Source organism: Zalophus californianus, chromosome 1, assembly GCF_009762305.2.
Source record: "Zalophus californianus isolate mZalCal1 chromosome 1, mZalCal1.pri.v2, whole genome shotgun sequence".
NCBI classification, from domain to species: domain Eukaryota; kingdom Metazoa; phylum Chordata; class Mammalia; order Carnivora; family Otariidae; genus Zalophus; species Zalophus californianus.
Window position 1 is genome coordinate 149,569,179 of NC_045595.1, and position 14,650 is coordinate 149,583,828.

At 38.9% G+C, this 14,650-nt stretch overlaps 1 protein-coding gene across 2 annotated transcripts in view; it reads right to left on the reverse strand.

Annotated features, from left to right (window-relative positions):
• Nucleotides 1–9,044: 9,044 nt before the first annotated feature.
• Nucleotides 9,045–14,650, reverse strand: part of PARP15 (poly(ADP-ribose) polymerase family member 15) — a 49,373-nt gene continuing 43,767 nt past the window's right edge. Inside the window, exons 11-12 of one of the 2 annotated variants that reach the window (XM_027587479.1) lie at nt 11,552–11,726; nt 9,045–11,239 (exon numbers count right to left, since the gene is read on the reverse strand). In XM_027587479.1, coding sequence (XP_027443280.1) covers nt 10,950–11,239; nt 11,552–11,726 — 465 coding nt within the window. In that variant the 3' untranslated portion in view covers nt 9,045–10,949. The remainder of the gene's footprint in view (nt 11,240–11,551; nt 11,727–14,650) is intronic. The other variant, XM_027587480.2, reaches the window with a different exon arrangement.

The following is a 14,650-nucleotide window of genomic DNA, read 5'->3' on the forward strand; positions in this document are numbered from 1 at the left end:
TTTCCCATATAAAATAAAACTTTACATTAATTTTATGAAGTATCTTATTTCTAAATAGTGGCTGGTCCCCTGAATCCAATAATGTACCGTGCTAATTTGAGGCTGAGTTGCAGCCCTGGTAAGGCTTCAATTTACTTCAATTTTACTCCTGTCTTCAGGATATTCAGCAGAAATAGGGATTTCCCGCCACCCCGCACCCCGGTAAATCCTGAATTCTAATCTTTGTTTCTCAAGATTTCTGAAGACTCTCTTCTGCATTCAGAGGATTTCTGCTTTTATTTTTAAATTTAACATCCCCAGAATTTAGCAGATGTTCTGAAAGGAACTCCCAAATCTCCACCGATAGGTCCACTGGTCTGTCTCTGGCAGTGGTCTTCTATGGACCCGTGCCCTGACTGAGTCAGTGATGACCTCTGTGTAGAGTGGTTGTGGGAGTCAGCTTCTCCCTCATCAAGTTCCTCTGTCTTTGGAGTCTGAGGTTTTCCTCTTTACAGTGACTCAACAGCAATCCTCTGCCTTAAAATAAATGATTTCTCTATTCTGTTTGGACTTTCTGGTTGTTTGAGGTGTGAGCACTCGTCTGTCACTAGTTAATCCATCCTACTTAGAAACAGAGGCTCATTTCACCTGAAACACTCTCTTTTTAATCTTCTTATATTTTATTTAAAATTTTTTGAAAAATATTTTATTTTTTAATTTTTTTTTAAAGATTTTATTTATTCATTTGAGGGAGCGAGAGAGAGAAAGACAGAGAGAGCACAAGCAGGGGGAGAGGCAGAGGGGGAAGCAGGCTTCCCGCTGAGCAAGGAGCCCAACTCTGGGTTTGATCCCAGGACCCTGGGATCACGACCTACCTGAGCCGAAGGCAGACGCTTAACCATCTGAGCCTCCCAGGTGCTCCTATTGTTTATTTTTTTATTTAAATTCAATTTAATTAACATATCCTGTATTATTAGTTTCAGAGGTAGAATTCAGTGATTCATCAGTTGCATATAACACCCAGTGCTCATTACATCAAGTGCCCTCCTTAATGCCCATCACCCAGGTACCCCATCCCCCACCCACCTCCCCTCCAGCAACCCTCAATTTGTTTTCTGTAGTTATGAGTCTCTTATGGTTACCTCCCTCTCTATTTTCCTCTTATTTTATTTTTCCTTCCCTTCCCCTATGCTCATCTGTTTTTATTTTTAAGTAATCTCTATACCCAACATGGGACTCGAAGTTACAACCCCAAGATCAAGAGTTGAATTTTCTATTGACTGAACCATCCAGGCACCTCCCCTACTTGTATTTTAAAACCAAATCCTCTTTTTTTATTATTATTGAGATATAGTTGACATATAACATTGTGTACATTTAAGGTGTATAAGGGGTTGATTTGATACATTTATATATGGTAGTGTGATTACTATGGTAGTGTTAGTAACACCTTTAAAATTTTATTTCTGTTTGATATATTCCTGTAGGAGAGGAAAAGTCTCCTCTATTCATCTTAGGTTTTCCACCTATGGCCCTGTTTATTGGACTGTAGAACAAACAAGTTTATTAATCTGTGCATCATGAATGTCACACATGGATGTACCCAGAGATGAGTAACTCAAAGTTTTGGTTAGAACTTGAGTTTATACAGCATCTTAACAAAGGAACGATAAATTTTTAAGAAGTAATAAGATGAAGGAAAAGGACCTTGAGTCTCTATAAATAGCAAATCATGGGACAGCAAACATATGGGAAACTAATGGTAGATAAAGATTATTTAGTATAATTTGATGTTTTAGATTCCTCTAGTGCTATCTCCAGGCTGAGAAGGGTCCAGCGTTGTCTCCAGTGACATGGTAGACCTGGTATTCCTGGTAGAGAGGGGAGGGACACCTTTGTTAATTTATATCCTGTTTTTCAGCAAATAGGGAACAAAGTAGAGTTTCTGTACTTGCTGCTTCTCAATTGCCTTCAGCTCAAGATAATTCTCATGTCAAAGGGCATATTTTTGGGTGATGTTCTGGTTTCCTTCATTCCTCAGGAAAGCCTCCCCTGACTTCTCAGACTCAGTAAAATCTTCAGTTAAGTGCATCTTATAGCACCTTTTATTTCTCCTTTAATACTTATTGCAATTTTGACTAATTAATTCTGTAATTATTTCTTTAATGTCTCTCTCAACTGCTAGACTATGTGCTCCTTGGAGGCAGGAACTTTATCTACCTTGTTTCTTGTTAGGTCACCAGTACCTAATATAATGTCAGAGATACAGTCAATAATTGTTAAATGAATCAATGAATATCATTTGTTGAATGAATGAATGATATTCAGATAATTTAAAAATAGTTTTATTTCTTTCAATTTCTTCACACATTTTGGATTGTTTCTTCTATTTTATTGCCTTATGCGTTTGCTTGTTTTTTGTAAATTTAAACTTTTTATTATTTCCTTTGCCATATATATTTAGTAATCATTAAAGATCTAGTTTACTGCTTTTTGACTTAAAAATATATTTGTATTTGATAGCTATATTTGATCAACTTCTAAATTTTGGCCTCTCTTCTCTCTCTCTCTTTTTATTTATGTAAACCCTAAGCAGCAAATAAATTGGTTTTGTGTGTGACATGGCAGTCTTCCCCTCAACCAGTCAGAGATGGCAAATTCGGGGACTGGCTTTGACTGGTTATTGTGATGATTAATTTTATGTGTCAACTTGGCTGGGCCATGGTGCCCAGGTATTTGGTAAAGCATTATTCAGATTATTCTGTGAGGATATTTTTTGGATGAGATTAACATTTATTTATTTATTTAGAGCACAAGTCAGGGGGAGGGGCAGAGGGAGAGAGAGACTCTTAAGCAGGCTCCATGCCCAGCACAGACCCCAACACAGGGCTTGATCTCACAACCCTAAGATCATGACCTGAGCCAAAATCAGGGGTCAGACACTTAACTGATTGAGGGGTGAAATTAACATTTAAACACATGGACTTTAAATAAAGCAGATTGCGCTCCATCATATGGGTGGGCCTCATCTAATCAGTTGAAGGCCACAATAGACCGAAGACTGACCTTCCCAAAGCAAGAAGAAAATCTGCCATCAGACTGCTTTTGGACTCAAACTGTAATGTTTCCCTAAGTCTCCAGCCTTCCAGCCAACCCCATAAGATTTTGGACTCACGAAGCTTTCACAAGTGTGTGTCAATTCTTTAAAATAAATCTCTATATGTATTCGCATCCTGTTGGTTCTGTTTCTCCAGAGAACCGTGACTAATACAGTAAGTATCTTCCAGGCTTTTTAATAGTAAAGGGCTTTTCTAACCTTTATAACTGAAAGGTAGAAATGACCTAGAAGCTCTTTTGGCAAAATATGGTCTAAAAGTTATGATAGATATGAGACTTATATATATGGAAAAATTAACTCATGCCTAGATTTAAATTTTTTTCTTTTTCTTTTCTTTTTGAAAAATACTTCAGGGTGATAGATAGATGAATGGGAAGGAGGGAGGGAAGGAAGGAAGGAAGGGTGGAAGGGCTTGGTGTTTTAAATAGATAATACTTAGTGAGATTCAAAATTTGTAAAGTATGGAGGTATGCAGTGAACAGTCTCCTCCTTATCCCATTTAGTTACCTTGCTTGCAGGAAGTCAATGTAAAAATGCTATGATGCTACATTAAGTAACCTTGTACATATATCATTCTTCGCTTTTATCTGTATGACAAATTCCAAGCAGTCGGATGCTGGGTCAAGGATAATGCACTTGTGATTTTGAGAGTCATTGCTTCTTGTGCAGGATATCCTTCCAGAGATATTCCATGCATATCCAAACACGTGTGGAAATTTGGAAGAATTTCTCTTATTTGCACAGGTTTATATTTTCCCCTGCATTGTCGTCAACAATGACCAAAAGGCTCTTGCCCATATTGACTGTTAGAAATCTATCAGAATTTTGAAAGCATTTGCTTCACTATCTTTAAGGTTCCAGTGTTGGTGTTGAGAAATCTGAAACCATTCTGGTCCTTGATCCTTTGAATGTTTTATTTTCTTCCCTGCAGAAGATTGTCTTTAGTGTTGCTGAAAACTTCCAAAAGTATACCTTGGGATTGGTCCATTTTTTTTCTGTTGTACTGAGCACTATCTGGAAACTCATGTCCCTTAGTTTGGGGATTTTTTTGAATAATTTCTTTCAGTGATGGTTTCTTCTTTGCTTTCTGATATCTCTTCCTGGAATTACTATTAATCCAATGTTGGGCCCTTTGGAGTGGTCTCCTAATTGTATCCTTGTTTTCTTTCTTCGTTTTGTATGCTTTTACTTTCTGAAAAATTTCAGAAATTATCAACTTCATCTTCTATATTTTTCGTTTCTGCTATTACACTTTTTAATTTTAAGACCTCTTGTTTGTTTCTTAAATGTTCCTAGGGGCGCCTGGGTGGCTCAGTCAGTTAAGCATCTACCTTCAGCTCAGGTCATGAGTCCAGTGGAAAACCTGCTTCCCCCTCTGCCTGCTGCTTGTGCTCATGCTCTCTGTCAAATAAATGAATAAAAAGCTTTAAAATTAAAAAAAAAAACGTTCCTTGTGGGACGCCTGGGTGTCTCAGTTGGTTCAATGTCCAACTCTTGATTTTGGCTCAGGTCATGCTCTCAGGGTCATGAGACTGAGCCCTGCATCAGGCTCTACGTTCAGCGAGGAGCCTGCTTGAGATTCTTTCCCTCTGCCTTCTTCCCGCGCATGCTCATGCATATGCTCTCTCTCTCAAATAATAAATAAATCAATCTTTGTAAAAAATGTCCCTTGTAACAGGATTTTCTTTCCAATAATAGTTTTTTTTTCTTCAAGTTTTATATTCTGAGTTAGAGGCTTTCCTTAAATGTCTGATAAACCTTGGTTGTCTATTCTCAGAAGTCTAAAAAGCTTTTGGAAGCTATGAGATAGTGAATGGGGCTTATCAACTTTGGGTTTTACTGTATGTGTTTTGGTGGTCTGTACTGGGGAATCTCTGCTATCAGTATCTTTAGGGTAAAATTTCCTCTTGACATGGACACGTGTACAGTAGAAATGTCCAGTCTCTTGTCTGAAGGGTGAAAGTCTGGCTGCTGCTGTCTGGGGAGTCAAGTGGGGCCAGGTGGTTTGGGGAGAGATGTCCTCTCGGATTTAGCATTTGGTTTGCATTTCGTCACTGACTCCTCTCTTTTTTGCTGTGGTACCTAAGACCTCATCTGTGCCTGGTGTCCTGCTTAGAGATTCTCTATTTTACCATCTGCAGAAAAGAGCCTCCAGATTTCCATCGGGGTAGATAAGAGGTAGTCACCCTGGGCAAGGAGGGTGTGAAGAGTTATCTGGGATTTAAGTGTTTCCTAAATGGCTTTCACCCTGTCCTTATTTTACCACCTGCTCTTCTTAGCTTCACTCAGCTCCAGAGGCTCAGATGTTGTCAGTTCCTGAGGCTTTCAAGGGTAAAGCAGATGGTTCTCAGCTTTCCTCCCACTTTCTAGCTTAAGGTTGAGCTGTCTATAGTCATTAGCACAGATCTATCTGCTTTCTAGCTTTTAAAATACTTTTTGCTATCATCTTCTCTTCTAGTCTCCCTGTTGTTAAGGGCTTATGCATCCTTTAAATCCCTTCACTGAGCCTTTCCTAGGGTTTGGGAAGGAAGCAAAATTAGGTGCATATATTCAATTGCAATATTGCAATTCAGTATGCAAATATTCAACCTTGAACCCCAATTTTATGTATTTATTTATTAAAGGTTTTATTTTTGTTTAAAGTAATCTCTATACCCAATGTGGGGCTTGAACTCACAACCCTGAGATCAAGAGTCACACGCTCCTCAGACTGAGCCAGCCAGGAGCCCCAAACTCAAACCTCAATTTTGTAAATGTTAATGTAATCAAATACATTTACTTTGCCTCTATAGTTTGTACTATTTGTGTCTTGCCTTCCAGTTTTTAGTTTAAAACTACAATATATATATATTTTTAACATAATTTTGGTATTGTTTTATTTAACCCTGGAAAGTAGCAAGGCAGGCGTTATTATCTTAATGTGTTCTAGATTCTAAAATTCCTTCTGGAAGGGGTTCTTTTTTCATTATACAGAAAATTTTGATTTTTTTTTGTTGACCCCACATTTGTTCAATTTATGTTGTTGATTTTGTGTTGGTGAGTACTTTCCTTATCTCAGTACTTTGGTGTTTTAGCAGAGTTCATTTGAAAGAAACACCATCTTGCACTATGAACTACAAAAGCCTACAGAGAAGCATTTTCATTCTTTCTTAAATTTTTTGCAGACAGTTTGTTCTGGTATTATGCAAATCCTTTCTAGTGTATTCTATCTGTGAACAAGGTGTTGTGAGGTGTGGGTGTGGAGAAACAGAAGCACGTTGGGCACATAAAAGGGAAGGTTTGAATTGAAGATGTGGGGGTGGATTTTGTGGAAGTCAAAATTACTTATTCAACAGGTCTTTGTTATAGAATTATAATTGTAAGTAACAGGGGGCTTTGGAGACATAAATTACTATGTTGAAAATGTCCTTTTTAACAAGATAAGGAAAAGAAAGTTAGAGGTTATTTATATCCTGGTGACCACAAAGGTAAGATAAAGAGGGAGATGAAGCAAAAGATTTTTAAAATTAAGTTAGTCGCTAAAAGGTCCAGCAGAGGGAACATAGTCAGTGATGTTGTAATAGTGTTGAATGGTGAGAGATGGGAGCTACACTCGTGGTGAGCTTAGCATAACGTATAGACTTGTCCAATCACTATGTTGTACACCTGGAACTAATGTAACATTCTATGTCAACTGTACTTCAATTAAAAAAATTGTTATTCACTCTGTGAGTTTAGTTATAAGATTTCCTTCACATGTTTACTAAGAGTGACAGAAAAGTCCAAAGCTTGTGTGAGGTAATAAAAAATATACATTGGTTTCTGCCCCTGGTTCCTGGCTCAGAGCTCCTAAGAGCCTTGTAATTTCCAAGTTGATGAGAGCAATAGAAGCATCTTTTGTTCTAAAATTTGGGCTTTGACCCTACTTCCTGACACAGAGTTCCTAAATGCCTTGGTATTTCTTGGGTGTGGCAGTATCTTTTGTTCTAATGAAGTGACTTTGGCTGGTCTCCTGGATGGGAACTAATCACAAAAAAGACCAAGCCATGATTAGAAGGTTGGAGCTTTGAGCTCCATCCCCTATTCTCCAGCAAGGGGAGAGGGGCTAGAAATTGAGTTAATGATCATTCATTGCCTACGTGTTGAAGTCTCCACAAAAATCCCCAAGGTATGAGCTACAGGAGCTTCCAAGTTGAAAACAGGTGAAGGTGCTGAGAGAGTGACATGCTCTGAGAGAACATGGAAGATCTGTGACCCTTCCTATGTGCCTTGCCCTATGTAACTCTTCAACTGTATCCTTTATCATATCCTTTCAGAGTAAACAAGTGAATGTAAATAAGTGTTTCCCTGAGTTTTGTGAGCCATTCTAGCAAATGGTCAAACCCAAGGAGGGGGTTGTGGGAACAAGGATTTATAGCCAGTCAGGCAGAAGTACAGGGAACAACCTGGGATTTGCTGTTGGCATCTGTAGTACAGGAGGAGGTGAGACAGTCTTGTGGGGCTGAGCCCTTACCCTGTGGGATCTGACACTATTTCCAGGTAGATAGTGTCAGACTTGAGTAAAATTGTGGCACCCCCAGCTAATGTTGCAGAGGATTGCTGAGAGTGGGGGGAGAAAACACACATCTGGTGTCAGAAGTGTTGTGAGTGTGGAAGTAGTGTGAGTAAAGGAGAGACAGCAAGAGTTTTTCCTACACAGCTTGGAAATAGAATAATTTAATTAGTTAAGCTCAAAAAGCATGTTTACTATAAGAAAGTATATTTGTTTGCATAAACTATTGAGAAATCAAATTGACTCATATTAGCTGTAAATGATCTTACCAGCATTGTGATAATTAACCCATTACCTGTAAATGAATTCACAAATCCTGTGTTCAATTAACACATCAGCATATATACTACATGGGTTTTCTTCCTCTACCATAGATGAAGAAAAAAATTAAAATGTTTCCTCTGATTCAGAGTGTGTCCTCATTCTCCCACAAATGAGGGGAAGATTGGAGGGGAAGGAAAGGAATAAGAAGAAAAATGCTAAGTAAAGAGAGAAGAGGAGAGAAGATATATGGGACAGTAAGCCATCGGACTGCCGGTCAGAACTATACCTCAGGGTCTCTGGTCTCAGATCAGTCAGGTACCATCAGCCAGAACTCTGGAAATCCATAGAAAAGAAACCTGTTTTGTCAGTGATTAGCAAAGTTAAAGACTTCTAATTTGGGTTAACCTGAAACAGTGGGTTATTAGGAAAGAAGTAGAGACCATTTTAGTCATATGGATGGAGAATGCCAAGTCAACTGGAAAGGAGATGGACATAAAGGGTGGAAAGGCATTTAGCTTCAGACTGATGGAAGGTGGAATTTATAATAACTATATGATTATCAATTAGCTGGGGCACCTGGGTGGCTCAGTCGGTTAAGTGTCTGCCTTCAGCTCAGGTCATGATCCCAGGGTCCTGGGATTGAACCCCTCAATGGGCTCCCTGCTCAGGGAGTTCTCTCTCTTTGTTAAATCAATCAGTCAATCAATCAATCAATCTCGATTGGCTTATATTTTGTTCCTCAAGAAACCATCACAACTTTAATAACATGGATATATTATACTTGAGACTTCTTTGTCTTCTAGTGAAGTAGGAATACAGCAAAATAAATTGGGGGGGGGTCTTTGAGCAACAGCATTGGAGGAGACAAGACAGCAGTTCACAATGCAAGTAAAAGCCTACCTAACCTAAGTAAAAAGGGTCCTTCTGTGTTCCAACCTGGCTCACTAGAATTCTACACTGGGGTTGGGAGCCAAGGCCCATGCACTAACAGAGCATTATTTAACCTTGCTTTGCTCTCTAGGACTCTATTTCCCTCGAGAAGTTCAGGACGCACTGTCTCATTGAAGGTAGATCATGCTCTTTACATCTCATAATCCAACCATATATTTATTTAGAAATATGGGGCACCCTACTTTGACATGACATTTATGTAGAGACATACAACGAAATACCATGCAACCATCAAAATGATAGGTAAAATATTTAATGACATTGGGGAAATGATACAGATATATTGCAAAATGAAATTAGATTATTAAACTATAAGGAAAGATGATGACATTTTAAAAACCTTACAGTTATATATACATAAAAGGAAAATATATAGTGGAATAACTTGGCCATTAAGATGATATTTACAGAAAAAATTAATAACATGAGGGTAACACTTATAATGTTAAATGAAAAAAGGTAGATACATATTGCATAATTAAGTAATAGAATGAAGTGTGACTTTGCCTTTGTTGAAGGTGGATGTAGAAGAAAGGAGAAGGGAGGACGTAAGAATGTTGGCAGTGGTCTCCTGTGAATGCCGCAGTTATGAGTGATACACAGTTTGGTGAAGGGAGTTATTTCTTTAAGCTTCCCTGTACTCCTTTTAATGTGCATGTGCTTATTTACGATTATGTAAACACTTCTTAAATGACTTCAACTCTTGATAAGTGATGCTTCAGGATAAGCTAAGTATTTCAAGAATTTACCTAACTCTAGTATAATAGAGGGAAGAGACGAATCTGAAGGGCCACCATCTGTAAAAGGAAGGAGATGCTCTGTGTCCCTCCAGAACATGGGACGGTGATCGGCAGGCAACAGACATAGAAGAACAGATTTCAACTCAGTGTAAACAAGAGTTTTCCAATAGTTCAAGTTGTCTCACGATGGAGTAAGTGATCCTTGAGATGTAGAGTGTTAGAAGTGGTCAAGCAGAGGCTTGAGGGCCTTATGCCCTGGGAGTGGGGGGCGGGGGGAGAAAGATGAGGGGACAGTGGGCTCAGATGACCTCTAGAGTCCTTTTCACTGCTCACATTTTATTAATGTATCAGTCATTCACTCATTTATACAGCCTCTAAGATGCTCCCCAATGATCGCTGTCTACTGGTGTCCAGGCGCTTATGTAAGTCCCGCTTACACTGAATGAGCTGATCTGTGGAACCAACAGGATACTGTGGAAAAGATGGAGTGTGACTTCCGAAGCTAGGTCATAAAAGACATCATGGCTTCTCCTTCCTCTCTCCCGAATTGCTGACTGTGGAGTACCATGTCATGAGCAAGCAGCCTAGAGAGGACCATGGGGAGAAAAACTGAGGACTCCTGCCAGCCAGCAAAAACTTTCTATTTAAGTGGAAGCAGACCTTCCAGCCCCAGTCAAGCCTTCAGAAGACTGCATCCCCTGCCGACATCTTTACTCAAGATCGGGAGAGACCCTAAGTCAGAACGACCCAGCTAAGCCATGCCTGGATTCCTTACCCACAAAGCCACTAAATTTTGTAGTAATTTGTTATGTAGAGTTAGACAGTGGTACAACACATTTTTACCTGATTTATTCCACAACAGATTTGATTCAATCATTCTAGCTGAGCTCTGGCTACTAAGTATTCCTTCAGGAGGCAAAATTCCCAGCTGTTGCAGATGCACATTAGCAGCCTATTCATTTAATAGTACCGTTGAGCCCAACACAGTTTGATGTCTTAACATGTTCTATAAGAACAATGACATCTTGGTTTTAAAGTGATTCATCTTATTTCTTCTCTGCTAGACAAAAGTAATGTGCTCTCTTTGTTCTCCTACACATTTGGTGTCTGTAAATAGTTGTAGCTATCATTATGTCATCCACATTTCTTAGCTTCCACTCATCAATATGCTCAGAAAAGAGGTATGCTACAAATTGCAATAGAGCATTTTTAAAAGGCTGTTTTCAGCATGTTAGCACCTAACAGAGAGATTTTTATCTACATAAACAAGCCAAAGGCAAAGACAAAAACCCTATAAATTGTTCTTATAAATAGATGACTAAATCATCTCTTTGAGATGAAAAAAAAAAAAGAAACAACCTATTTTTTAACACCTAAAAGTTATGAGATATTCTGGGTAAGCTTGATTATCAGAGAATACCACAAATAGCTTTGGATATTGTGTATCATCTGTGACAGAGTCAAACAGATCCGTGGGATTGTGAGGGTTCTTTGATGGAGGGGTAACTAATCCTGCATGTCCACGTGCGTAGACTCCTGTAAGTACTCGTACAACATAAATATGCTTTCTGCCATTGCCATCTGGTCTGGAATATATATCATCAGCAGAATAGCTGGCATCAACAGCAAAATAGGTTCCTTTTCCATAGGCTGCACCTGTAAAGAGAAACACAAAAGCCTTCCTAAAAAAAACATAAAATTATCACTGTATGTAGAACCATGTCCAAACCTGACACAACATTTTTTAATGCCATTCTTGCCCACCCAAGCCACTTTTCATCATTTCTAAAATTCACTCCATCTATCCTCAGAAGGTTGCCAGCCTCCTTTTGGGTGAAACACCAAGAGCTCTATCCTGATGATGACAAGATGGCTGCCATCTGTGGTCCTGCACTGCTTGGGTGTGAATAGTCAACACTAGAGTATCATTCACCTCATTCTGGTCAGCCAGATTACCCGATTCCTTACCATTCTTCCCAGCATAACTGCGATTAAAGCCATGCTGATTGACATATGGCACTGAGTCTGCATCTGTCCCATGGAACAGGACTCTCTCATTATCTGTATGGCCATTCTTCAAGTCCATGTGCTTTTTCTTTATCTGGTAGCTCTGCCAGAGGCATATATTCTGTATCTTCTCAATCTGCAAATGGCAAAAAGCAAAACATTTTGAAAATGACTTTAGAGCTCAGTATACTCTGTTTGTTGTGGATTTTATTTTATTTTTATTTTTTAAAAGATTTTATTTATTTGACAGAGAGAGAACACAAGCAGGGGGAGTGGGAGAGGGAGAAGCAGGCTTCCCGCAGAGCAGGGATCCCCATGTGGGGCTTGATCCCAGGACCCTGGGATCATGACTTAAGCCAATGGCAGACGCTTAATGACTGAGCCATCCAGGCTCCCCTGTTGTGGATTTTAAAGTAGCAGTTTGAAAGAGAAGGACAAGTACTGGAGGAGAGGAAGAAGGAAAAGGAAAAGAAAACACAAATAAACAACAAATTCAGAGAGTAGGTAGCTTTCTGCCTTTAGAAAAATGCTAGGTTAAGAGCATCTATACTTTGTGATTGTGCTTATTATAACGTATTTTATATAACAGAACTTATAATTTATATAAAAATGTTTACCTATATATATTCCCCGGAATTCCTGGAGATTCACTCGCATTCAAATCTTACTCAAGGGGCACCTGCATGGCTCAGTGGATTAAACATCCAGCTCTTGATTTTGGCCATGGTCATGATCTCAGGTTTGTGAGATCCAGCCCCATTTCGGGCTCCACACTGGGTGCGGAGCCTACTTAAGATTCTTTCTCTCCCTCTCCCTCTGCTCCTAACCCCCTTCTCTCTCTTTCTTTCTGTTTCTCTCTCTCTCTCTCTCTCCCCCTCTCTAAAAAAAAATAAGGAAATAAGGAGTACCTGGGTGGTTCAGTCAGTTAAGCGCTTTTTTTTTTTTTAGATTTATTTATTTATTTGAGAGAGAGAGAGAGACAGAGACAGACAGCATGAGCAGGAGGGGCAGAGGGAGAGGGAGAGAGAATCTTAAGCAGACGCCATGCTAAGCATGGAGCCAGAGGCAAGGCTCGATCTCACGACCATGAGACCACAACCTGAGCCAAAACCAAGAGTCAGATAGCCACCGACTCTTGATCTCAGCTCAGGTCTCAGTCTCACAGTTTTGAGTTCAAGCCCAGTGTTGGACTCCGTGCTGGGCATGGAGCCTACTTAAAATAATAATAATATTAATAATAAAATAAATAAAAATGAATTTAAAAAATAAAACAAATTCTTACTCAAAAATGTGTAATCATTCAGTAATTATTTCCTTAACTTCTTCTGATCTCTAAACCCATTCCATTGACTTCTTCTAATACAGTTCTTCTGCATTGCTCTAATTATGGTCATAAATCACCTCTTAACTGCCTAATCTAATGACTACTTCTTTCTAGACCCTCAATAGCATTTCAAACCATGAATCATCCCCTCCTTGAAATTTTGTCCTCCTTTTTTTTCAAAATATCATTCTCTATTGGTTCTCCTTCCTTCTAGAAAATGAATTTAACATACATTCAGTAATCATCTATTGAACAGCTACTATGAATCAAGCACTGTGTTGGATCTCTGCCCTCAAGAAACTTTCAGTCTAGTGGGGGAGGAAGACAAGTAAAAAAATCTCTCCCTCTTAGAGTGATAAGGGATGGATTAGGAGAACACATATGGAGTATGAAAGCATAAGAAAGGGATCCATATAATCTAGGTCTAGGAAGAGAGGAAGAAATCTGAAAGGCTGATGTCCTAGAAATAAAAGAAGAGAGTTCAAGAAGAACTGAGTGCACCCCCATGTTCACTGTGTTATTCACAATAGCCAAGACATGGAAGCAACCCAAGTGTCCACTAATAGATGAATGGATAATGAATATGTGGTATATATATACACATGCACATACACCCAATAGAATACTATCCAGCCATTAAAAAGCATAACATCTTGCCATGGACCTTGAGGGCATTACGCTAAGTGAAATAAGTCAGACAGAGAAAGACAAATACCATATGGTTTCACTTATATGTAGGATCAAAAACAAACAAACAAAACCCACAAAAAATAAACCCAGGCTCATGGAGACAGAAAATAGATTGATGGTTGCCAGAGGCAGGGGTGGGGTGTAGACAACATGAGAGAGGGGGCCAAAAAGTACAAATTTCCAATTATAAAAGAAATAGGTTACGGGGATGTAATACACAGGATGGTGACTATGTTAATAATACCAAATTGCATATTTGAAAGTTGCTAAGAGAGTAGATCTGAAAAGTCCTCATCACAAGAAAAAAATTTTCTTGTAACTACATATGATGATGGATGTTAACTAGACTTATTGTGGTGATCAATTTGCAATATATACAAATATCAAATCATGTTACATACCTGAAACTAATACATGTCAATTATACCTCAATTTCAGTAAATAATTAAAAATAAATACATAAATAAGAATGGAGTAGTTACCTGTAGCAGATGTTAAGGAGAAGCCAAGTCATAAAGGCAGGAGGGAAAGTTGTTTTGAGACAGAAGAAGACCTCAAGCAGAGTGTTGAAATTTTGCAATAGGGAATGCATGAGGGAGTTGACTGGAAGAAGCAATAGAGGATTCCAAGCACCTGGAGAGTCCAGCAGAGGTTGGGGACCATGAATTAAAAATAGTTTTATCTAGGGGCAGCAGGAGAGAAAATATATTATGGAATTAATCCAAAATTGAGGTGTTTCAAAATGGGTAAAATAAAAGGCCTTTAAGAGCCAAGAAAGCTGCAGATATTGGGTAAACAAAATTGAACCAGGTTCTTACCCTCTCAACAGCTTTTAACATCAATGAAGCATCTCCTCCTTTGAATTCTGTCCTTTCTACAGGAGTCTCTCTCTTTTGATTTTCTTTCTCAGGAAGTAAGTTCACTCAGTGGGTATTGTGTCCCACGCTATGCTAGGCATCGGGCTGGGTACTGGCAAAGCAGCTTCTACTTTAAGAAGCCCACTGTCTAGTGGGCGAGTCAGGCATGTGAAAGCTCATGAAAACACA